The sequence below is a fragment of the Panthera uncia genome (genome assembly GCF_023721935.1).
Source record: "Panthera uncia isolate 11264 chromosome C1 unlocalized genomic scaffold, Puncia_PCG_1.0 HiC_scaffold_4, whole genome shotgun sequence".
Classification (NCBI taxonomy): Eukaryota; Metazoa; Chordata; class Mammalia; order Carnivora; family Felidae; genus Panthera; species Panthera uncia.
The window spans coordinates 85,380,441-85,404,085 of NW_026057585.1; the positions used below are offsets into that span (position 1 = coordinate 85,380,441).

Genomic DNA, 23,645 nt, shown 5'->3' on the forward strand with positions numbered 1-23,645 from the left:
CAGCTGAAAGGTTGAGAGGCAATGATAAAGATAGTTAAAAGCAGGAAATGTTTTTGAAAACTTACTTTGAATGGGTGTTGTGATAGGTACTGTGAATACATTATTTCCTTTACTCCTCAGGGCAACCCTGGGGGGGGGTATTATCCCCATTTTACAGATGAAGAAACTAAGGTGCATAACTTGCCCAAGGACACACAAGTCAAACACCTGGACTCCTGAGGCTAGAGTCCATGTTCTCTAGTTGATCTAACCTAACATCTTACTTTTTAAGATGAAGCTGGGGAGAATTGTCTCACTCAAAGTCAATGTCTTATCCAAAGGCAAAGGGAGTCTCACCTGAACTTCTACACAAAGGAACTAGGATTTGAGCATCCCTGTAAGGCGCCATCTGGTTAAGAAGTGATAAGAGAAATTCAGATTCAGGAAACATTTATTAAGTACTTGCATCATTTCAATTCATGCTCAAAAAAGCCCCCGCGATGTACTGTACTGATCACATGGGGAAACAGACTCAGCGGGATAATCTCCCCCAAAAATCAACTCAGCAAAAACGGTTGCATTGTCCGATTACACAAAGTCAGGATTCGGCGGCTTCGTGAGTCTCCCCACTTTCGCGGGGGGAGGGAATAAAGAAACCCTCCATTTCTCCAGACTCCCGAGTCCCCTCACAGTGGTGGATTCTGGGATTTGCAGCATTCCGCGAAGAGTTTAGACTCGTGGGCCAATAGAATCCGAGCACAGGCGGCGGTACTCTCGAATTAGCCAATGAGAAGCGCACGGGTCTCGGTCGCCTGGGAAACCGCGTGACAACAAGATGGCGGCGCCGCGGGAAGGCTCGGTGGCCCTGCGTGGTGAGTCTTTGCTCAAACCTTTGCGGCTCCGGAGTCTCCCACGCAGGCTGGGGTCCTCGCTCCGAGAGCCCGAGGACCCGCGAGCCCCGCGGCCGGGTTGCCCAGCAGCCTCCCGCGTCACGGGAGCGGCTTCGAGTCCCCGCCGACCGTGGCTTCCCGAGGAGGCGGGAGGAGGCGACGCAGCTCCCAGGGAAGGGTTAGGTCGTGACAGAAGTCGCGTCGTGAGCGCTTCCAGCTGGAGACAGAGGACTTGAAGGCGTGCAGGCGGCCGGGTCCTGTCGGCGCTGGAGAGCACTGGAGCCTGGGGTGGGGGGTGCCAATAGGCTGAGTACGTGTGGCGAAGGACGTTACCAGTCAAGCACAACCCTGACTTGGGTCCCAAAGATGTAGGGGCATGGGACACAGCTTTCCTCTCAAAGCCCCGGTCTGCAGGGGAGACAGTCCAACCTTTAGGAGCCTCCAGCCTGAGGCGGGGGTCACAGCCCCTGGAAGCCCCCTCGTGAGGGGAGTAGACGTGGCTCTATCCTCCGGCCCACCCGCGGTCTGAGGGAGGAGGAGACGGAGTCCTGCGCTGAGGGGTCCCCAGACTATAGGGAGAGGCAGCCGTCACCCTCAGGGGTCCCTTATAACCCATGGGAAAATTAATCTGGAGACAGTGTGTTGGATTGGCCTGGAGTGAGACAGGAAGCAGGGAAGTCAGGTGGCCTCCGTTGTGATAGCCCCAAGGAAGGGCAGTGAGAGCCCCACTAGGATGACCAAAGTAGGCATGGAAAGGAGGAGCTCTGTGAGAGACACTACAGTTTAACCCACAAGATATGGTTTAACCCACAAGATATGGTAATTGATGGGATTAAGAGAGAAGGAAGGAGAGGAAAATTTAGTGGTTGGATGATGTGGCCCCATTAAGAAGGGAGAAGTGGGAGGAGCTTATTTTGAGGGAAGATGTTGGGTTTGGTTTGGGGACCAGATCCCTTTTTTTCTGTGATAGCTTTGTTGAGATATAATTCCCATGCTATGTATTTCACGCCTTTGAAATGTAAATTTCAGTAGTTTTTAGGATATTCATGAGAGTTGGGCAACCATCACCACAATTTAGAACATTTTCATCAGTCTAAAAAGAAACTCTGTACCCTTTAGCAATTACTCCCATTAACCCCCACACCCCCACCCCCACCTGCTGCCCCCAGCCCTAGTCAACTAATCTACTTTCTGTCTCCAGATTGTCCATTCTGAACATTTTATATCAGTGGGGTCATAACATGTGGTATTTTGTGATTGACATCTTTCCTTTAGCATAATGTTTTCAAGGTTCATTCATGTGGCAACATGGGATTCATTTCTTTTTATTGCCGAGAATACTCCCTAGTAAGGATGTACCAGATTTCTTTATCCATTCATTGGTTGATGAACATTTGGGTTGTTCCCATTTTTTGGATATTATGAATAATGCTGCTATGAACATGTATACAAGTTTTTGTGTGGACGTAAGTTTTCATTTCTCTTGGGTACACCCCTAGGAGCAGAATTGCTGAGCCAGGTAGGTAACTGTTTAGCCTTTTAAGGAGCTGCCAGACCATTTTACACAGCCACTGCACCATTTTACATTCCAGCTAAGGTTCCAATTTCCCCACCTCCTCACTGACACTTGTTAATTTCTGTCTTTTTTTTTTTTTTAACCAGTTTCTTTTGAAGGGTCGTTATGGTGATGAAAATTTGGAGAAGGGAGAATGATCGGGTTTGATGAAAGTTCGTGGAGGGCAGTGTTAGCCACAAAAGGAACATCGCCTGTTAGCACGATAAAAACGTTCTAAAAATTGATTGTGGTGATGGTTTCACAAATCTAAGAATATACTACAAACCACTGAATTATACACTTTGAAAGGGTTAAGTATGTGAATTAGATCTCAATAAAGCTCTTTTTTTTTTTTTTTTAAGGTCAGTACTGTATGATTCCATTTATGGAACATTCTTGAAGTAAGAAAACAGTAGTGGTTGCCAGGGGTTGGGGATGGTAGAGGGAGGAGTGTGGGTGTGACTAGCAAGGGGCTGACATGAGGGAGATCGTTATGGAAATGGAATCTTTGTGGTGATGGAGTAGTTATCTTGACTGCATTAGTGGTTACCTGGGTGAAATAGCAGAACAGGGTAGGGTACACACGTAGAGTAATGTAAAATGTCACTGCTGGGAGCCACTGGGTGAAGGGCACACAAATCCCCTCTGTACTATTTTCCTAGTTTCCTGTAAGTCTGTAATTTTATTTATTTTTATTTTTATTTTTTATTTATTTTTGAGACAGAGAGAGACAGAGCATGAACGGGGGAGGGGCAGAGAGAGAGGGAGACACAGAATCGGAAGCAGGCTCCAGGCTCCGAGCCATCAGCCCAGAGCCCGACGCGGGGCTCGAACTCACGGACCGTGAGATCGTGACCTGAGCCGAAGTCGGCCGCTCAACCGACTGAGCCACCCAGGCGCCCTTCCTGTGAATCTGTAATTTTAAAATAAAAACTTAGACTATAACAAAACAGACAAAAACAATTTAAAAAAAACAAAAGAGCCCAACCAAGGGAAGGGTGCACTTAGGAGTGGGGACCACATTCCAGGAAGGGGTTCCAGGCCAGGGAAGCTATGTGTGTAAAGGCCTGGTGCATTGGAGGCTGTGCTGGCTCAAGTGTGGGGGCGGGGGGGCAGAGGAGAGAGGGGGGAGTGAGGTCAGGAGACCCGGGCGGGGACCCGATCACCTGTGTTATGGAATTTTGAATTTCTTTCCTCTGGTGAGAAGGAGCCATTGGGAGCTTTTAGCAGGGAAGCGGCAAGGCAGCTTTGTGTTTAAGAAGAGCCCTCTGGCTGGAGGCTGGCACAGGGGACCACGAGGGCCATCACACTTGGCCACAAAAACCATGAGGATGCCTGGATGAGCCGGCAGAGACTGGGGCAGGCTAGGGGCATATTTGGAAGGCTGGATGATGGGGGCATGAGTCCCAAACTCCAGAAGGCTGTCTCCAGCTGGTACCAGTCCCCTTGCTGGGAGGCTTCAGGGGTACCAGTGGAAGCCAGTGCCACACATTTTCAAAGTGGAACTGCCTTGGATTTGTCCTAAAAAGACTTGATTCAAGCCCTGATAGAGGTCCTTTGGTTCTAGGATTTCTAGATATTAGCCACATAATATACTTAATTCATTGAATAGAGTAGTGGTCTTTAATTCCATCCCTGATGTGCATTCATCTTTCCAGAAGGAAGAGGGAAGGAAGGGAAAGAGGGAGGAAGGGAAATGAGCATGCGTGAGTGCCCCCGGTGTCTAGTAACAAACTATTTATTTATTTTTTTAAAGATTTTTTTTTTAGGGGCGCCTGGGTGGCTCGGTTGGTTGAGCGTCCGACTTCAGCCCAGGTCATGATCCCGTGCTTTGTGGGTTCGAGCCCATCAGGCTCTGTGCTGACAGCTCAGAGCCTGGGGCCTGCTTCCGATTCTGTGCCTCCCTCTCTCTCTGCCCCTCCCCTACTTGCGCTCTGTCTCTCTGTCTCCCAAAACTAAATAAATGTTCTTTAAAAATTTTTTAAGTTTTTTTTATTTTTAAGTAATCTTTACACCCAACGTCGGACTTCAACTCACAATCCCGAGATCCAGAGTTGCAGGCTCCACCAACTGAGCCGGCCAGGCGCCCCCACAGTTCACATTTTTAAGTGTTTCCTTTCAGTGTGGCACTGGGCTCCGTGCCTTATGTAAGTTTTCCCTGAATCCCCTTGATAACCCTGCCTGGCTGGTACTACCACCAACCCCACTTTATACCAAGGGAGCCAAGGCACGGGTTATTCTGGTGGATGGCAGAGCCTGTGCAGAGCCTGGGCCCTTGACCTCCCTTCCACAAAGAATGCCTTGGCCGCATTCTGCCCTTGGGTTGCCCCTCTGTGGCTCTGAGAATCAGAGTGATACCTGGGTTCTCGTGGGAGGGGAGGGGACATTTGGGCTTTGTGTCAACCAGCTCTTTGATGGATAGACAAAAACTCCGGCCTTCTGGGTAGTCTTATGCCCTGGCTCTAAGTTGGGAGAGTCCCAGGCTTCCAGCCCCTCTCGGTACCCCACCCCTCCCCCATCGCCCTTTCCCAGCCAGGCCCGGGGCCTCCAGGATCAGAGCAGAGAGCAGGATATCCAGAGGATCGGGCAGACATCCAGCACAGGGGGCCTGAGGCAAAGCTGCCTCCAGAAACCTCTTCAGGGGAGTGGGAAGAAGTGAGGGGTGCTGCTCCCTGGACAAGGCTCCCTCCTGGGACAAGGGGCCAGGAAGAGGACGTTTCCCTGGTCCCGAAGCCCTGGGTCCCCTCTGTCCCCAAGGACTGACTTCCTTCTTTCTTCTCAGGGAGTTCCTGACAGCTAAAATCTAGAAGCAGAACTATGAGCTCGCCTTTGGCCTCCCTTGGCAAGACCCGAAGAGTCCCCCTGGAGTCAGAGCCTGTGAATCCAGGGTAAGGAGCCAGCCTCAGGGGGGGTGTCTTTGTGTTCATGCCCCTGCCTCCTCTTGCCACTACCCCCCCCCCCCCCCCCCCGCCCCCGCCCCCATCCCCCAGTGGACTAGGAGAATGGCTCCTAGTGTCTCAGGGAAAACAAGGAGGAGTTACATAGCTTTCCCTGACCCCTTTATCTTTCTCAAAAATTTTTAACTCCTTCATCACGTCTGAGCAAACACTGGGCTGGGCCCTGTGGTAGGTATGGGCCGGGTGGGAGAGGCACAGCCCCCATGTTAGTCCGCAAGCATTGATGGTACCACTTCTCCGGCCTGGCCATGGGAGGGGGGGGGTCTCTCGGCAAAGGGAGTTCTTTACATCTGTCCAGCACTTTCATCCCTTCGAAGCATTTTCTTTACCTCTCTCCTTTCTCTTCTGAATACCGCTTTGAGTCATTTGAAGGCCAAGGAGATCCAGAGCGGTTAAGCGACAGGCCTGGGGTCCCAAAGCCATTTCAGAACAGAGCTGGGGCTGGGCTCCTGGGCCTGGGATCTCTTGTCTTCCACCCAAGCCTCTGCCCCTCAGCCCTTCCCCACCTGTCTCCGTTGGGAGGAGGGGACACCTCAAAGCCTGTCCCTCGGCTTGTCCCAGTGCCAGGGATGGGATTCGGCGAGGGGACGGCCCTGGGAGGCAGAGGCCCAGCCTCCCTCTCCTTTAGGCTCGGCTGGGGATCTGGTGCCCAGAGCCACTCCCCTGATGACATTCGTAACTTGTCTGTCTTCCTTCTCCTTCCTGCCCGGGGTTCCCAGGAGGCGAGGGATAAAAATCTACGGAGATGGTAAGTGTGGGGTCTGCCCTGTGTGTCCCCCTCACCTCCCACCTGCTGGGTCTCCCTGGGGTCATGCAGACGGAGAGAAGGAGAGCGGTTGCTGCACTGCTCCCTGTGGCTCCCCCAGCCCCCGAGGACAGGGCGTCCTGGCAGCTCTCTGATCAGAAGGCCCCACACCCTTAGCAGAGGTGTCATTGCTAACATTTGAAGCCCTCCACTCGCTGTGGGGTTGGCTGGTGGGGTTTGAGCCCTGTCCTCCTCCTGACAGCCTCCTCTAGCCCATTACAGCCTTTTCTCCCTGAAGCCCCATCCTTGCTTTGCTGACCCATCCTCGCTGCAGGCTCAGACCTTTGCATCCCAACCCCATTCTTGCCTCCACCGTGCTGCTGGCATTGGCCACTCGGGTCCCCTCCAGAGCCAGGCTGGGAGAACTGCAAGAAGAAGCCTGTTCTCGTTGGATCCTTGCTCCCTGATGTCCCACGTGTTCTATCCGCATATACTTGGGGGTACAGAGTACAGGCTGCTTCATCCTGGCCAGAACCCAAGGCCGCAGTTTCCTCCGGGGCTCAGCCCCAGAACGGTGACCTGGGCATCTCTGTCTGCAGAAGACGAGGTAGATATGCTGAATGATGGACGTGGCTCAGAAGAAAGGATCTCTGTCCCTTCCTGCTATGGAGGTATAGGTGCTCCTGTGAGTAGGCAAGGTGAGAACAGAGTCCTAAACAGGTCTGGGTCCCCAGCAGCAGGAGAGGGCCTCAGAGAAGGGGCGAGGCCCAGAGACTCATGGACCTACTCTTGCCTGTTCTGGGTGAGCCCACGGTTCCCAGGCTGCCCTCCTTACCTGGCCTGCACTGTCTCCCAAGGGCTGTGGTGACACTGACCCCAGAGGTGCCCAGATGGGGCTCACAGGGAAGCATCCTGGAGGAGGGAGAGTGGAATGGGCCTGGGCACAGGGGAGGCATGGGCGGGCAGGGTCGGAGTTTGCTGTGGGCCTGGAGGAGCTGGGCGTGAGGTCAGAATGTTCTACTAGCTGTGATATCTTGGATGAGCAACCTCCTGTCTCTCTGCCTCCACTTCCTCTGTGAGGTGGGAGGCAGTTCTGCACCAAACACCCCTCCTTGTTATAGGACAGGGAACTGAGGTGGAAAAGGAGACCAGAAGCACCTGGCCCCACAACCATTCAGACACAAAGTCGGGATCTCCTGCATCCCAGCCGGGGACACTTTCATTAGTAAATGCAACAACCAGGGCTCCTTGAGGAGCCATCCTGCGTGCTCTCTGCCTCTCCCCTGGCACTTGCTCCCCACCCCACTCTCAGCTGGCGTTTGTCCCCACCAAGGTCACAGTCAAGGACTTGCCTGCCTGTCTCGCTTCTGTGCACAGCAGCATTCCACATCGGCCACCGGGCACTGTGCCCTCCTCCGATTGCCCTGGGCTCTTAGCTGCCATGACACTGCTCTCCCAGATTTCTTTCTGCCTCCCAGGCTCTTTCCTCTCTTTGCTAGCTTCTTCTTTTCCTCCCAGCTTTTCAGTGCGACGCTCCTCCCCTGGGTTCTCCTCTCTCTCCCCGCTCCGCCTTGGGAGCTCATCAGTGCTGTCTGTGCTGACCGGGCCCAGAGGTCTATATATCCGTTACAAAGCCTTGACTACAAGTCAGAGAAAACTCTTCTGAACATTGAGGAGGACTTGTCCTGCCCACCAAGAAGTCCAGGAAGCAGCTCCAGGGCTGTTAATCCATTGACTCGAAGACATCCTTGAACAGGTTTCTCCGTCTTTCCACTGAGCCATCCTTGACATGTTAGCCCATGTGGCTGGATGGTGACAAATGCAGTTCCTGCTTCACACACAGGGCAGCACGCAGGGGAAGGAGAGGACCCATTCCTTCCCGTGTGTCTCTCTTGTTTTCCTTTTCTTTTCTTTTCTTTTCTTTTCTTTTCTTTCCTTTCCTTTCTCTTTCTTTCTTTCTTTTCTTTTCTTTTCTTTCTTCTTTCTTTCTTTCTTTCTTTCTTTCTTTCTTTCTTTCTTTCTTTCTTTTAATTGACCTCCAAGTTAGTTAGCATATAGTGCAACAATGATTTCAGGAGTAGATTCCTTAATGCCCCTTACCCATTTAGCCCGTACCGCCTCCCAGGACCCCTCTAGTAACCCTCTGTTTGTTCTCCATATTTAAGAGTCTCTTATGTTTTGTCCCCCTCCCTGTTTTTATATTAGTTTTGCTTCCCTTCCCTTGTATTCATCTGTTCTGTGTCTTAAAGTCCTCATATGCTTGAAGTCATATATTTGTCTTTCTCTGACTAATTTCGCTTAGCATAATACCCTCCAGTTCCATCCACGGAATTGCGAATGGCAAGATTTCATTCTCTTTGATTGCCGAGTAATACTCCATTGTATATATATACACACCACATCTTCTTTATCCATTCATCCATGGATGAACATTTGGGCTCTTTCCATACTTTGGCTATTGTTGATAGTGCTGCTATAAACATGGGGTTGCATGCACCCCTTCAAAACAGCATACCTGTATCCCGTGGATAAACGCCTAATAGTGCAATTGCTGGGTTGTAGGGTAGTTCTATTTTTAGTGTTTTGAGGAACCTCCATACTGTTTTCCAGAGTGGCTGCACCAGTTTGCATTCCCACCAACAATGGGAAAGAGACCCTCTTTCTCCGCATCCTCGTCAACATCTGTTGTTGCCTGAGTCGTTCGTGTTAGCCATTCTGACAGGTGTGAGGTGGTATCTCATTGTGGTTTTGATTTGTATTCCCCTGATGATGAGTGATGTTGAACATTTTTTCATGTGTCGGTTGGCCATCTGGATGTCTTCTTTGGAGAAATGTCTATTCGTGTCTTTTGCCCATTTCTTCACTGGATTATTTGTTTTTTGGATGTTGAGTTTGATAAGTTCTTTATAGAATACTAACCTTTATCTGATATGTTGTTGTATGTAAATATCTTCTCCCATTCTGTCGGTTGCCTTTTAGTTTTGCTGACTGTTTCCTTTGCTGTTGCAGAAGCTTTTTATTTTGATGAGGTCCCAGTAGTTCACTTTTGCTTTTGTTTCCCTTGCCTCCGGAGATGTGTGGGGTAAGAAGTTGCTGCGGCCGAGTCAAAGAGGTTTTTGCCTGCTTTCTCCTCGAGGATTTTGACGGCTTCCTGTCTTACATTGAGGTCTTTCATCCATTTTGAGTTTATTTTTGTGTATGGTGTGAGAAAATGGTCCAGGTTCATTCTTCTGCATGTCGCTGTCCAGTTTTCCCAGCACCACTTGCTGAAGAGACTGTCTTCAGCAAGGATATTCTTTCCTGCTTTGTCAAAGATTAGTTGGCCATACATGTGTGGGTCCATTTCTGGGTTTTCTATTCTGTTCCATTGATCTGAGTGTGTGTTTTTGTGCCATCTTGTTTTCTTTTCCCAAATTTCTAATTTTGAAGAACTTGCAGCCTACAAAGCAATTAAAATAATGGTACAGTGCACACCCATATAAATGTCTGTTATCTAAATGCCACAGTTGGTGATATTTGGCCACTAATTTGCTTGCTCTCTGTCCATATACACATATGTACGAATGTAAATGTCTTTTTTTGAGGAACCGCTTAGAAATCAATTTCAGATATCATGACATTTCACCTCTAAAAACTTCAGCATGCATCTCCTACAAATAAGGACTCACGTGACCCCAGGACCAGGACCGCACCCAAGAATGCGGAGGACTCAGGACTGCTGTGGAGCACCGCTTCTGCGCTCAGATCTCCCGAGTTCCAAAGTAGCTCATAGCTATTGTTTTTCCTGATCTAGGTTCTGGTCAGGGCCGTGCACTGCATTTGACTGTTACACCTCTGTGGAACAGAGTCCTTGCCTTTTGAAAAAGTGACACGGACCCTGTGAGGAGCCAGGCCATGCGGGTCTGTGTACTTGTTTGTCGTTGGTGCGGACTTGCTCCTCTCTCCGCTGTGTTCCTGTAAAAATCAGGGGGGGTGGGGGTGGGGGTGGCAAGGTATAGGCGCTTCATTTGATTGAGGGTGACTTTCTGAAAATGCTTCACTGGTCATGTGACCTGTATGGTACAGCACTCACTCATACTCCTTGGACACCTCACTGCACCTCTGCCTCAGTTTCCTAAAGCAGTTCATTTCCTCAGGGGCACATTGTGAGGACAGCATGAGCTGATATGTGTGAAGTATTTAGGACAGTCCCTATTATCTAAGTGGCAGCTGTTAGTATCACCCTTATTTCTGCTTCTGCGGACCCCCGTCCCCCCTCCACTGGACCCCCACACTTCAGCCTCAGCTCTAGGACTTTGTCTGTTTGGTAGTCCCTGTATTCCATGACTCGGAGCTGGTGGCCACCCTGTCGAGGAAGTTGCGGGACCTGGAACAGCAAGTGAAGGCTCAGACTGATGAGCTGCTGTCCAAGGTGGGACCCCCAGCGGTGGGGGTAGGGCCAGGGTCCGGTCTGAGGGGTGGAGGGGCCCAGGCTGGGGAGGCCAGTGAGTTCACTGCCACAGTAGGCCAGGGTGGGTGGGTTCTAGAACCCATCTCTTCCACTGAACTTCCCAGTTCAAGGGCCGGGTATGGCCTGGGGCTGATCTGGGTCCCCGGGAGCTGAGCAGAGAAGCTAAGGGTCTTCTCTACAGCTGAGTAAGGCCACTAGCCTTGGACCACGTGGCAGCAGTGACTGCTGAGCGCTGGGCCACTTGGGCACACTCCACGCCTATCCCCATTTCAGTGGAACCACAAGGATATCTGAGGCATAGGAGCAGCGGCTGTGCCAAAGGATGGCAGGGGCAGGGTCTTTCAACTCCCCGGTGCCCCACAGAGGCAAAAAGTTTGGATCTTCCCATCTGGAAGATGGGTCCTCTTGTGCTCTGGGAACCCTCAGGCCTGCCTGCGCCCCCTTGTCTTGTTGCTGTAGGATCGGAAGATACGGGCTCTGGAGGAAATGTTGCAGACCCTCCGGGAGCACCAGGGTAAGGGGCGCTCCCGGTGGGCGGTCAGCCTTCCTGGGGCCCCTCCCTTGGGCCAGTGGCTCCTGGACATCAGGGCTCCAAGAGCATCAAGCTGAGTCCTATGGTGAGGCCTGGACAGCCGAGCCCAGAGAGAGGCAATGACGCACTCAGGGCAGTGCCCTCCTATGTGGGACCAGGTCCCCTGAATGCAGACATAGCCCAGCCCCGAGCATAGGGCATGCCATGTCGGGGAACATGGTGTCCTCAGGAGCCCCCGGGGGGGGGGGTGAGAGGGGTGGCTGGCGGTCTCCTGAGAGTCAGTCCAGGCATCCCCGCCTCAAGGTCAGGGGGAGAGTTTTCAGGGGACCCCTCGAGTTCTCAAGGGGCAGCCTCTCCAGATGACCCTGAGGGCAGAACGCCGGGCGAGGCCAGAGGTGGTCTGGCAGCCTCCTTGCCGGGGCGGCAGAACCCTTCCTGATCTTTCCCTGAAGGCAAGGTCACCCTGCGGCGGCAGAAGCAGCTGGAGACCACGTGCTTGCAGCTGCAGCGGCAGGTGGGGGAGATGGAGGTAAGAGAGGCGCCTGCCCCTCAGGACCTGGCTGGGAGCCCGCCCGTCTGGGTCTCCCTCCCACATATCCCATGTGGGGCCCTGCCCCGTATTTCCCTCCTCAGGACTAACCTGAGGAGCTGGAGCAGAGAGGAGGGATTCGAGTCTGCTTTGCAGGTGGCGCTCGCGGGGTCGTGGCTGAGGCCCGGGTGGAGGGGCTGCCGCTGACTGAGCCCCGGAGGCGCAGAGCTTTAGGAGGCAGTGGGGGGGACCCGGAGTCGTGACCGTTAGGGATGAGCTCGTGTTGAGTGAGGCAAGATGTCTAAGCGAAGACGGCTGGGAATGTGAAACCGAGAAGGAGTGATGTGTGTTGCAAGAGATGAAGACGGAAGAGGGCCGCTGGGTTTGGCGCCAGGCAGGCTGTTGGTGGCCGCAGCCGCGCGGTTCCAGTCAGTTGTGGAGAAAGGGGCTGGGTAGAGTGGGTTCAGGAGAGAAGGAGCTGAGGAAGCAGTGACAGGAAGTGTAGACAAGTCAGAAGTTTTCCTGTGGCGGAGGGGACGTGAGGCCCGGCCCTAGAGCGGCTGCGTGTGGCTCACCGCATCCTCGGTCCTGTGCAGCCTGTGTCCCTGCCGCTCCTCCGCTCGGGCCAGATGCATGGGGTGCCCCGCTGCCATCAGGGCCACCTTCCGTGCGGCCCTCCATGCCAGACCCTGCTTTAAGCACTCGGCCTGAATTACCGTCCTGAGTCCTCACAAGCTTATGGGTCAGGTGTTGCCATCTCCGCTTTACAAGAAAGAGCCCAGGGCTCTAGGAGGTGAAGTGGCTTCCTAAGGTCACAGCCAGAAAGCTTCCAAGACCCTGGGGCCCATCTCTTCTGCCCAGTTGACTCTGGGAGCCGAGGCCTGAGGCTGGGGCCTGGGCGGATGCTGCCTGTTCCCCGAGGGGCTGAACTGACTGTGCCCCCTGGGACCTTTCCCTTCTCTCTGCACAGCGGTTCCTCAGTGATTACGGGCTGCAGTGGGTGGGTGAGCCCGAGGACCAGGAGGACTCAGAAGACAACTCAGACTCGGAGGATGGCAACACAGACTGGATGACAGCCAAGAAGTTCTGGAAGCCAGGTAGAGTAGGGGGTCTGTCCCTGGCCCCTCCTACAAAGGGAATTCTCCAACAACACCTTCCTTTGGGCCAGTAGCTGTCCAGAGACCATGCCGTCCGTGCTCCTGACACAGGAACTGGGAGGAAAGGCCTCAGCCTCCATCACTGACCACCTAACCCGCCACCACTTTCTTCCTCTGGTCTTGCCTCCAACTCCCTCCTGGCTCATCTTTCGAAGGCTCCAGGGACCCTGAGATACAAGATGTAACAAGACCCCAGGCTTTGTCTCAGGCTGCACTCCGTAGTTTACAAAATGGCGTCCATCCAAAAGATTTTCAAAAACGATTTCTCTGCTTTGGAAGCTGCCCCTCAGTCCCAGGGCTCAGTCCCCTCTTTGGACCTCCTTTATTAGCTTCACTTCTAGCCAGACCGTTGAAAGGGACCTGTTTCCGTGAGAATCCACCAGTCTTTATTTTTAACTTGACTGCCAATATCTAGAGGGCTGCACCCCATGGATTTGGGGCCATAGAAAGCCCGGGTCCATTCTCTTCAAAGCATGGAGGTGATTGCCCAGAAGGTACACTTCTCCAGGCTCCGGAGTCAGTCAGCCCGGGGCCCTTCTCTTCATTCCATCACCCGTTCCAGGTGTGGCTTGGGCACGTGACTTCTGTTCTCTGAGCCTCCAGTCCCCCATCAATAAATGATGGTGTACCCTTCCCCGCAGAGTGGGAAGGAGTCAGTGGGTTAGACGCAGAGCACCTAGCACTGACCTTGCATATCCTCAGCCCAACAAGTAGGGGTTTAATTGTTCTGCACAGTCCGATGGCAGGGGCAGCCTCGTGGAAGCACTGATGAGCATAGCTCCCGAGGGGAGTGTTTGGAAGATGACAATACTGCCTTGATTTCAAGACAGGCTCGTTGCTGAGTGAAGAATGAGACTCAAAACATGGGAGTCCTGCCTCCCCTTCAGGCCTGCGCCCTGGCCAGACCCCCTAAATCTTAGGGCACAGCTCCCTCACTGCTTTGTTCTACTAAACATGTCACTTCCCATCGGAAGTGGAGCTTGCAAAGCATTTTCATGAATAGCTTTGACGTGGGCCAGGGCTTGTTCCATTTTATAGATGGGAAAATGGAGGCACTTAAGTCTCTGACTGTTGAGTGAAGAGGGCAAGACTTAAGGCTGAGAGCTTATTTAGGAGGTAGGTACAGTCATCCAGGCAGACGATGAGATGATGTCCTGTGGAAGGGTGATCCTGGCGGGCAGGGTGAGGAAGGGCAGGGCAGAGATTTAGGGGGTGGAATCTGTGCCCTTGGTGATTGTGCGTTAGGGAGCTGACAGGAGGAATTGGGGATGGCCCTGGGACACCCCGTCCTGCGGTGAGAGGCCGAGCCCTGGAAGGTGACTGCCAGATGCTGTAAGGGCGTTTCTGGGGTCCAGGGCCAGAGGCCTGCCAGCACTATGCCCTGGGCCCCCCGCATGTCCCTGCTGGTTGGAGGGCAGGCTTCCTCCTGGCAGTGGGGGCCTTGCTGCTCCTTTGGGGGTCAGACCAGCCAGCTGGTTTCCGGACCTGGCCCTGTGGATTCCCACCCTCTCCCGCCAGAAACAGAGCTGACTTCACTCTGCTCTGTGTTGTTTGTTGATGCCCACAAGAGGCTGGCTCTGAAGCTGAGTGCCTCACAGCCAAAGCAACTTGTGAAAACCCTCTGCCAAAACTCTTATCTGTGTGTCCTCTTCCTTTGGCTTTCTTTTTATTTATTTTTAAAATGGTTATTTATTTATTTTGAGAGAGAGAGAGAGAGAGAGAGACAGAATGGGGAAAGGGCAGAGAGAGAGAGAGAGAGAGAGAGAGAGAGAATCCCAAGCAGGCTCCACACTGTCAGACCAGAGCCCGACATGGGGCTCGATCTCATGACTGAGATCATGATAGCTGAAATCAAGAGTCAGACACACTCAACCGACTGAGCCACCCAAGCACCCCTTCCTTTGGCTTCCTGATTCTTCAACATGGAGGGGCCTCAACTGAGCTCTTCTGCCAGATGAACGAGATGCTTTTCATCTCCAGCCGCTTTTCCTCCTGGTCCGTTCCTTCTCCTCCCCCTGCTTTGTCCCCAGGTGCCAGGCTGCTTCTGCCCCCGGGTACACAAAACCGGCCCTTTGCTGGCCCCATACCCTGGCTCATTTCTCTGGCTCTCCCTCTGTTGGATACCACTCCCCCCAGGCCCCCCAGCAGACTGGTTGAGGGTGGCCCAGGGCATCTGTGTTGGGCCAACCAGTCTAGAGGCAGGACTCCTGCCTTGGGGAGGGCAGTCCACTGCTCTTTAAGGGGACCCAGTACAGGGGAAGCCTTGCAAGGACTTGGCCTCAGGCTGGATCATTCACCCCTTCCCACCCTCCCCACGGGTAAATTGAGCGTTAAATAGGATGCCAGGTGCTTTGGGGGTATGCGGAGACATGAAAGGGACAGTCCTACTCTGGTCACAACCCATGGCCAGGTGTTGAGCCTCAGGGCTGAGAGCTCCTCACTCCCCCTTGTCCCCTCTGAGCTCCCTGCTCTCACTCATCCCAGTCTTCTCTGAGCTCCTCCTCCCCCTTCCCTGTCCCCTGTGAAGCTGCTCACTCTCCCACCCTTCACCACCAACTTCCTGCCATCCCCCTACATCCCCGTTCCCCCTGCGGCCTCTGCCTGTCCCCTAGCACCCTTCCTCCCAAGCCCCAGTCTCCTGCACCTGGGTGGAGCCTCTTCCCTCCCCTGCCCGGAAGCTGTGCCGTTTCAAGTCTTCACTCATCCCTGAGCCTCCCTTGAGTCCCTGGAACTGGCCTGGATTAGACCCTAGGCAGGCTAGGCTCCTCCCCACCCTCAGCCCCCCCCGTCAGGCCTGTGCTGTGTCCCCCCGAAGTGCCTGGTCCCCTTTTATCCCCTCTTTGGAAGCTTAGCTCAAACCCAACCTCATGGAGTACCTGCTCGAGTGCCTGCGGCCAAGACTGTGCCACCTGCACTGCGCCCAGCATGTGGGAAGGGGCTCTGCATTGGGGTGACAGGGTTAAAGGCTCCAGCTGAGGAGTGGGGGACCTGTGTGGGCAAACTGCTTCACCTCTCAGAGTCCGTGTCCTCATCTGTGGAGCGAGGAGATGGTGTGTGACGCCCGGGCCCCTGAGAGCACCGAATGCCACAATGCACGTGGGGGTTCTTGCAGGCTGCCGCATGGTGGCTGATCGGTGACCACGAGCCATGGCTGCTCGGCCCCTGTCAGGCCCCAGAGTGCCCAGCACGGTGCTTGGCCCGTGGGCAAGGGCTTGGGCCCACGCACATATTGGTGGGGGTGCCTGGGTGCCCAGGCCTAGACAGTCAGGCACGCCAGGACCGTGCAGAGCACGGATGAGGTGGGGACAGGCGGTATGATGCTCAACCGTGGGGGCCAGAGAATTGGTTGTGGTCTCCCCTGGCAGTGATCAGACTCTGAGGCCCTGTTTTCTTTCCACTGGTTCCCCTGAGGAGCAGAGTGAATGCAGGTCCCCAGAGCAGGGCCAGGCTTGCAGGTGTGCGGAGATAGCGGGTCTATTTCTGGTTCAGCCTTTGGGGGAGGTGGTGGGGACAGGCCTGCTGGGGCCCCGGGGCACCACGTTGGTATTCACAGCAGCAGGTGTGTCCTTCCTGCAGGGGTGATGAGCCAGCCCAGGGCAGGCCCACCACTCACCTGCTGAGAGTGGCAGGGTCTGGCCCTCCTCTGGGCTCCGCAGCCTCCACGGTGGCACTTACCACGTGCCATTGTCCCTGCTGTCACCCCGTCTCCTTCATTCAAGTATGATCTTGAGGAGGGAAGGACTCTGGGTATGGGGATACCCATGATTCTCAGGGCCTTGCAGAGCTTGGACGCTCCGGACCTGTTGGCGGGATGGAGGGATGGATCCAGAATGTGCTTCCTGAGCACCCACTAGGGCTGGATGCTCTAGCCTGCATTCAAGGAGTGCCCATTGTGGCTGGCAAGACCAGCGAATGGAAAAGGACAACAGCCTGTGCCAAGGCCCGCAGGCTCCAGGGACTCAGGAGGCTTAGTCTCCAGGGGAGGGGCTCCTGGCAAGGCATCTCAGAGGGCATGGTGAGTGAGCACACTGAGCCAGTGATGAGCAAGAGGGTGTGGTGTTAGTGACAACAGCCACCATCTGCCAGGTACTTCCTGTGAGCCTCAGAGCCACCTGTGAAGTGAGGACTTTTATTATCATTTTATAGAAGAGGAAGCCAAGACCCAAAGAGCTAGGCCCACTTGTTCAGGGATCGCACAGCTTGGAAGCAGTAATCCTTGGCTCCAGAGAGTGATGGGGGAACAGGTCGAGGGGAGGCTGGGGTACCCGGGCTTCGAGGGTCTCAGGAGTTGAGCCAAGGAGCTTGATCTTGGTCTCCATGCCTAACTCCTCTTTTTAATAGAATCACGGGCTCCCAAAGTTGTCTGAGGCCTCAGAGATGGTCTCTCCCTGAACCACACCCCTCCTGAGAAAGGGATCCCAGGGAGCAGAGGCAGCCTGCATGAAGCACCGAGAACAGAAGCTTAGAGTCACCTGGGCCCTGAAAGCTGCAGGAGCGGGAGCAGGTCGCTTTCCAAGGTTTAGTTTCCTCACCTGTAAAACGGGAGTGGTAACAGCTGCCTCTAGGTGCTTGGCACGAAGTAAACCGAGTCGTCCTTACAGTCCATTCCTCCTGCTGGATCTTGCGGGCAGCGGGATAGAGGTTCCTATTCTGTCCCATCCCAAGGAAGAGAGAGAGAGGAAATGCCTCATTAGACCTCTGACCTGCCTCACCCCATGTGACCTGGCAAGAGGCCGGGCTTCTTGTTGCATACTCCCGGCTGGCCGCGTGGTGGCCATGCCAGGATTCCTGCCTTATTGTCTCAGCCCAGGTCCGCCTGGTGCTGTGGTTCTATCTCCTGGTCCCCTTGTCTCCCCCTGGGCTGCTGCACCCCATACGTGCCCAGCCCGCCCGGCTTTCACTTCTCCATGCCTTAGCCCCACTGGCCGAGAGCCTCCAGCACTATTTTCCTCAGCAAACTCTTTTCCCTCTAGTTGCTTCTTGGCATCCTCCCCTGGGCTTCCACCAGCCCTTTCCACTGCCGACCATCCCGTGCCCATCAGCTCTCTGAAAAAGCCTTGGCCCCAGCGTATCCGAGTGGTCCTGGGTCCACTTGATGTGATCTCCGTGGGCCAAGTCATCTGACTTTTCTGGGCCTCACTGTCTCCACCTGTAAGAGTACAGGGGTGGGGACAGTTCGATGAGACGAGCTTTTGCGTTATTTTTAGGCTTACCAATGTGTTCTGAATGTAGTTTGTTGTTAAAGGAAAATAGTGGCTTGATATTGTTCTGAGTCATGCCAGGAATGCCCAGAATGTCCAGTGAGTTTTTCTTGGGAATCTCAGGAACCCTAGGGGACCCCAGGAGGAGGTGGGGGGCCGGTGCAGCCCCTGCAACCTAGGAGATGTAGGGGAGGGGGAAGTCCAGCTGGGGCCTACCATTTCAGCAGCCACAGAGGCAACAGGAAACAGAGCCACCCACATCTGTACTTCCTCCGCACAGCCACCACACCTATAGAGCCATTGCACCACTCTGAGGAAAGGAATTCGGTCCCCAGAGTCCCGACCCACATCCTGTCGCAGCCTGGCTGTCCTGGTGAAAATAGCGTCCAAGAAGGCCCTGAAAGTCACTGAGGTTTTGTAGGGTCACACCCCTAGTAGACTGGGAGCCAGATCCACTAGGGACTAAGGCCCTTAGTCAAGGACTAAGGACTGAGAACAGGCCCCTGGCCTGTCCCCCTCCAGCATCCCACCTGTCCTCCAGCCTTTCCACTCTGGCATCTGTTGTGGCTGTCCCCACCACCCCCTGAAGCGTATGCACCCCTGTGTGCACAACACATTTTTCAGAAGAGGAGGCCAAAGCGTCTTTCAGCTTCTCAAAGGGATGTGTGAAATAGTTGTGTGTCCCCTACCTGTTCTGTCCAGCAGCTGTCCTGACATCCCCCCCCCCCCAGTAGCCACGTGTCCCTACCCCCAGGCTCCCCATCCGGATGGTGCAGATGGGTGGGAAGAGCAGACTCTAGAGTCAGTTCCTCCTCTAATTTGCCAAGTGACCTGGGGCAAGTCATTTTTTATCTCTGTGGGCCTGTTTCCTCATGTGTAAAATGGAGATCAATGACTGCTGCGTCATAGCCTCTGGATCGGCCTGAGGTCCGTTTGTGCAAGGTGGGGTTGGTAACAGTAACCAGCTGGACAGAGTGCTTGCTCCGAGCTGGCCCTCACTTGGCCATCTTCCTGCACCCCGGTAGCCATCCTGGGAGGCAGACACTATCCTACCCTTCTGGGAGAGAATGCTGTCGTGCAGAGCATTGAATGACTTGACCAAGGTCACACAGGTGGAAGCCGCAGAGCTGGGATTTGAACCCAGACGGACTTCATCCAGAGCTGGGAGCTCTGCACTGCGCTTTTCAGTGGCTGACCCTGTGCCTGACACGGGCAGAGCTGGGATCAGATCCTGCTCCTGCCACTTACTCCGTGCATCCCTAGGCAGCCATTAACCCCTGACCTGCGGTTTCCTCATCTGAAGAATGGGGGTGATTGTAGCCCCTACAGCATAGGGTTCGTATGAAGAGACAGTGGCATTATAGGCATTAAGCCTCTAGCATACGGCGAGTGTTCAATAAAAGACAGCTATTATCTAGTGGTAGTTGTCCTTCTTCCTCCCCAGGTGGCCACCTAAGGAGGTGCGAAGGCCACTGCTTAGCATGCAAGGGGCCATGGAAACCAGGGCTGCTGGGGCACACAGCTGCCATGAAGAGTAGCTCATGGGTGTTTATCCTCTTTGCCAGGGGACTCATTGGTGCCCCCCGAGGTGGACTCTGACAGGCTCCTGGCCAGCCTGAAGGATCTCAGTGAGCTGGTGGTAGAGGGTGACACCCAGGTGACACCAATGCCCGGGGGAGCACGGCTCCATGTCCTTGAGCCCATCCCACTGAAGCTCTATCGGAATGGCCTCATGATGTTCGATGGGCCCTTCCGGCCCTTCCATGACCCCTCCACACAGGTAGGAGGGGTGGGGAGGGGAGACAGGCCACTCTGGTGCCCTTGCCCCCTCCCCTTGCTCACCATTAGTTGGTGATGGGGGGCCCAGCCCACCCCCCATAGGTACCCAAGCCCACGTGCAACTTGCAGAAACAACCCCTCCCCCCACCAAGTCCTGGGGCCCTGAATATGTGCAGAGTGTGACCCACTGGGTAAGCCCGGGGCCCGGGGCCCGCCGTCTGGACAGGAAGCAGAGCGGTAGGTGCCGCACGGGTCCAGTCGGGCCTCACTCTTCCGATCCCTGCCGCAGCGCTGCCTGCGAGACATTCTGGACGGCTTCTTCCCCTCAGAGCTCCGGCGACTGTACCCTGACGGGGTCCCCTTTAAGGTGATGGGCTGCTCCTCAAACCACCCTGTGTGGGGATTTGGGAGGGGGTGGGGACAAACAGCTTCCTCAGGCATCACCCGGTCTGAGGTGGGAAGCCACTGCCCCACCTAAGGGGACCAAGTCTCTGATGACCTCTGGGGAGGAGGGTGAGCCTGAAGCCCGGCCAAGAAGGGCAGGGAGGCTGCAGGGGCTGCAGTCGCCCGGTTAGCAAGGGCACCGGCCTGTGGCTAAGCGGCAGGCAGTGCCCCCTGCTGGCACCCTGGAGGCACAGCCTTCGGCCTTGTAGGGCCAGTGCCCCTCCCCAGCGTCCAGGACACCCTGACAGCCTGGGGTCCCTGAGACTCCATGCAAAAGTGGCCTGACTTGCCCCAGGGGCTCCTGAAGCCATCTGATGGGTACAGAAGGCAGTGCCGTGGGGACAAACGTGGGCCTGAAGGACACGGCATGAGCCATCCCCCTGCCGGCGGGGGTGAGATGAGGGGTGCAGTGGGGGGAACTCCTGAGCCGCAGCCGGAAGGCGGTGCGTCATGCCACAGCAAGGGTGCACGAGGGCGTGTGTGCCACCACCACCACCCGGGCTTGGAAAACCGTGTGAGTCACGACTGGAGGTGTTGGAGGTAGTGCCTGCCAAGGCGGGCTCTGCCCTCTCCTAACACCCTGGTCCCTTGCTTCCTGGCTGGCTCCTGAGAGGGGCTGTCTGGGGAGGATGGCAGTACAGTGGCTCTAGCCGGCATGGCGAGGGGTGCTTGCAGGAGGAGCTGAGCCCAGGTAGGTGAGAGCAGCATGAACTGCAGCTCTCTTGGGGCCTCAGTTTCTTCATCCGTAAAATGGGGATTGCACCAGACCGTCCCTCGAGCCTGTTCCTGGCGGGGGGGGGGGGGGGGGGGGGCTCGGGGCGAGCAAGGGGGGGGGTGGAGCCCAGGGCTGAAGGTCGAGGCCCACCGCTTTCACCCTTCCTTCTTGCCAGGTGAGTGATCTGCGCAATCAGGTCTACCCGGAGAATAGGCTGGAACTGTTCCCAGGTGAGGGCCGCGTGGTGGGCTGGCAGAGGATTCACAAGCCCATGGACAGGATGGAGCCCCCAGGTGAGCTTGGCCCTGAGGCCGAGCCAGGCGGCAGGGCCGCTGTGTGGGACAGGCTCCAGGTGGCCTCCTCCACCATCACCCGTCACTCCCAGACCCTCCCCAGGCCCAGGCTCCCAACGCACTCCCTGCAGGCTCCAGGATGACTGCTGAGAAGTTTCTGAACAGGCTCCCCAAGTTTGTGATCCGGCGAGGCGAGGTGATTGACATCCGGGGCCCCATCCGGGACACCCTGCAGGTGAGGCCAGCCCTAGCTCCCCCAGCCATCTTGGGCTCCCTGGCCCAACCTACCAGAGCAGTGGCTTGTCTGGAGACTCAGGCTCGAGGGCTGCTGAAGGGGGCCTGGAGGGAGAAATGAGGCTCTCGAGGCAGTTCCACTGACTCCTGAAAACAGGGAGGGCTGCATCCAGAGATGGGCTGTCTCCGTGGCAGTATGGCTGTAAGAAGGGGAGAGCCGGAGTCTAGGCCAGGGGTGAGCCCAGGGCCCAGGCCACCCCCTCGAGGTCCAGACCAGACTATCCAGTTCAGTCCTGGATACCCCTTTCTGGCCCTCAGAAACATCCTCCTCCTTCCTCACTCCCCATCCCGCGGCTCCTCCCCCGTCTCCACCCGTGAAAGGTACCAAACCTCAGTTTCCCCCACGCTGCCTCCTTCACCGCACATTGCCAGAATCCACGTCTTCTCTCTGTTCCCTCTGCCCGCCATGCTAGTCGAGGCTCCAGAGTAGCCCTCTCAGATACCTGCAGTGGCCTCTCACTGGCCTGCCACCCTCCCCTCCTGCCTTGCCAACTGTCCTCCCCCAGCAGTCCTTGTGCTTCTGTAAAAACGTAAGTTGGATCTGGGCCTTCCCTGTTGAGACCCTTCAGTGGTTCTCGGGTAAGGCCAAGCTCTTATCTGGCACTCAAGGCCCACCACTCCTTGTTGGTCCTCTTCCCACCTCTAACCTTTTCTTTTTTCTAGTCCAACCTGATTCTCAGCTTTAGCCACATGAACTGCTGACACTTTCCCAAATATATCACCTCCAGAGAAGCCTTCCCTGACCAGGGGATCTCTGCCCATGTTGTCTGGAACATCCCTGTGCCCATTCCACTTCTATGGACTCCTCATCCTTAGTCACTGCTCAGGGGTGGTTTCCCCTGGGAAGCTTCCCCTGGGAAGCTGGTCATTGTGTGGGGTTCTGTCTCCCCCACTACGCTGAGGGACTTCAAGGCTTCTTAGGGGAATGATGGGGCTGCCTTCCAAAGCTTCCCTTCCATTTCTTCTGCTTGGGCCCCAGTTTACACAGAACACCCCTCCCCTTTTGGCTCACTGGTCTCATCCATCCCTGGTAAGGAAGAAGTCCCCTCTAAGGATTGGGGGGAAGGGTGTGACTCTAGCAGAGCCCAGGGCTCTGTCCTCTTTCATCGATGCCTTCCAGAACTGCTGCCCATTGCCTGCCCGGATCCAGGAGATTGTGGTGGAGACACCAGCCTTGGCTGCTGAGCGTGAGAGGTGAGGGCTTGGTGAAGAGGTGAGGACCTTGGGGTTGGGCCACCAGGGGGCACTGATGGCCTCTAGGTCCACAGGAGCCAGGAGTCCCCCGAGTCACAGGCGCCCCTGCTCTCCATGCTGCGCATCAAGTCTGAGAACGGCGAGCAGGCCTTCCTGCTGATGATGCGGCCCGAGGACACTGTTGGCGATGTGCGCACCCTGCTTGCACAGGCCAGGTGGGCATGGTGTGGGGCCGGCAGCTACGGGGAGGGGGGGGGGTCTCTGGTCCCAGGACACGGCCTGATCAGTTCTGCCCGGTCCCCAGAGCCGTGGACGCCACGACCTTCGAGATCATCAGTACATTCCCACCCACGGTCTACCACGACGACACGGTCACGCTGCAGGCCGCAGGCTTGGTGCCCAACGCAGCGCTGCTGCTTCGGGCTAGCCGGGCCCCACCGCCTGCCCCAGGCCCTGGCCCCTGATCCAAATAAAGCGCCCGCTCCCACACTGGCTGCTCCGCACACACAAGGCTCTCTTGGCGGGGCAGCCCAGCTGGGCGCCAGGGAAGGCCCGGGGAGGGGGGGGGGGGGGAGGGGCGGTGCAGACCCGCCCCTCGGTAACTCGAGCTCCAGCTGGCGGGCCTAGCTGCTGGGTCTTTGTCCTCTAGGTTCCTTTCTCCCCAGAAGGGCTAAGCAGATCCAGTGGAGGGAAGGCAGGCTCCAGCTCAGGCTCAGCCTCAGCTGGTGCAGAAGGGCCTCATGTGCAAGCGTGCCGCGAGCAGGTCCCTGTGCACACAGAGAACCACACGCACATGTGGCCACTTCCCCAACATTCTGCACAAAGCCACTGTGCCCAAACTGGCAGAACTGCGGCCATGAACCCACTTCCATGACACGCCCATACTTAGCCAGGATGCTGGAACCCAGGCAGGCAGCCACATGGCTCGGTC

General features: G+C 55.6%; 1 protein-coding gene across 7 annotated transcripts; it reads left to right on the forward strand.

Annotated features, from left to right (window-relative positions):
- The first annotated feature begins 680 nt into the window (after positions 1 to 680).
- UBXN11 (UBX domain protein 11) lies at positions 681 to 23,206 on the forward strand. Of its 7 annotated transcripts, none has more exons than XM_049617728.1 (15): positions 681 to 851; positions 5,207 to 5,312; positions 6,101 to 6,129; positions 6,726 to 6,824; positions 10,437 to 10,537; positions 11,036 to 11,090; positions 11,561 to 11,637; positions 12,608 to 12,734; positions 19,561 to 19,775; positions 20,064 to 20,141; positions 21,130 to 21,226; positions 21,319 to 21,461; positions 22,641 to 22,714; positions 22,789 to 22,929; positions 23,019 to 23,206. In XM_049617728.1, the coding sequence occupies exons 2-15, from the start codon at positions 5,242 to 5,244 to the stop codon at positions 23,176 to 23,178; spliced, it is 1,467 nt and encodes a 488-aa protein (XP_049473685.1). In that variant the 5' UTR covers positions 681 to 851; positions 5,207 to 5,241; the 3' UTR covers positions 23,179 to 23,206. The 7 variants fall into 7 exon arrangements, with proteins under 7 accessions (XP_049473685.1, XP_049473684.1, XP_049473687.1 ...); XM_049617727.1 differs by having other exon boundaries at positions 682 to 851; positions 21,109 to 21,226; XM_049617730.1 differs by having other exon boundaries at positions 683 to 851; positions 21,109 to 21,163.
- The last annotated feature ends 439 nt before the right edge of the window (positions 23,207 to 23,645 follow it).

What these genes read in the sequence shown, in the direction of transcription:
- UBXN11 (XM_049617727.1), top strand. Translation starts at nt 5,242, where the DNA reads ATGAGCTCGCCTTTGGCCTCCCTTGGCAAGACCCGAAGAGTCCCCCTG. An exon ending in CAAGAAGTTCTGGAAGCCAG is followed by an intron (nt 12,735 to 19,560) that starts GTAGAGTAGGGG and finishes CCTCTTTGCCAG; the next exon opens with GGGACTCATTGGTGCCCCCC. An exon ending in CCATCCGGGACACCCTGCAG is followed by an intron (nt 21,462 to 22,640) that starts GTGAGGCCAGCC and finishes GATGCCTTCCAG; the next exon opens with AACTGCTGCCCATTGCCTGC.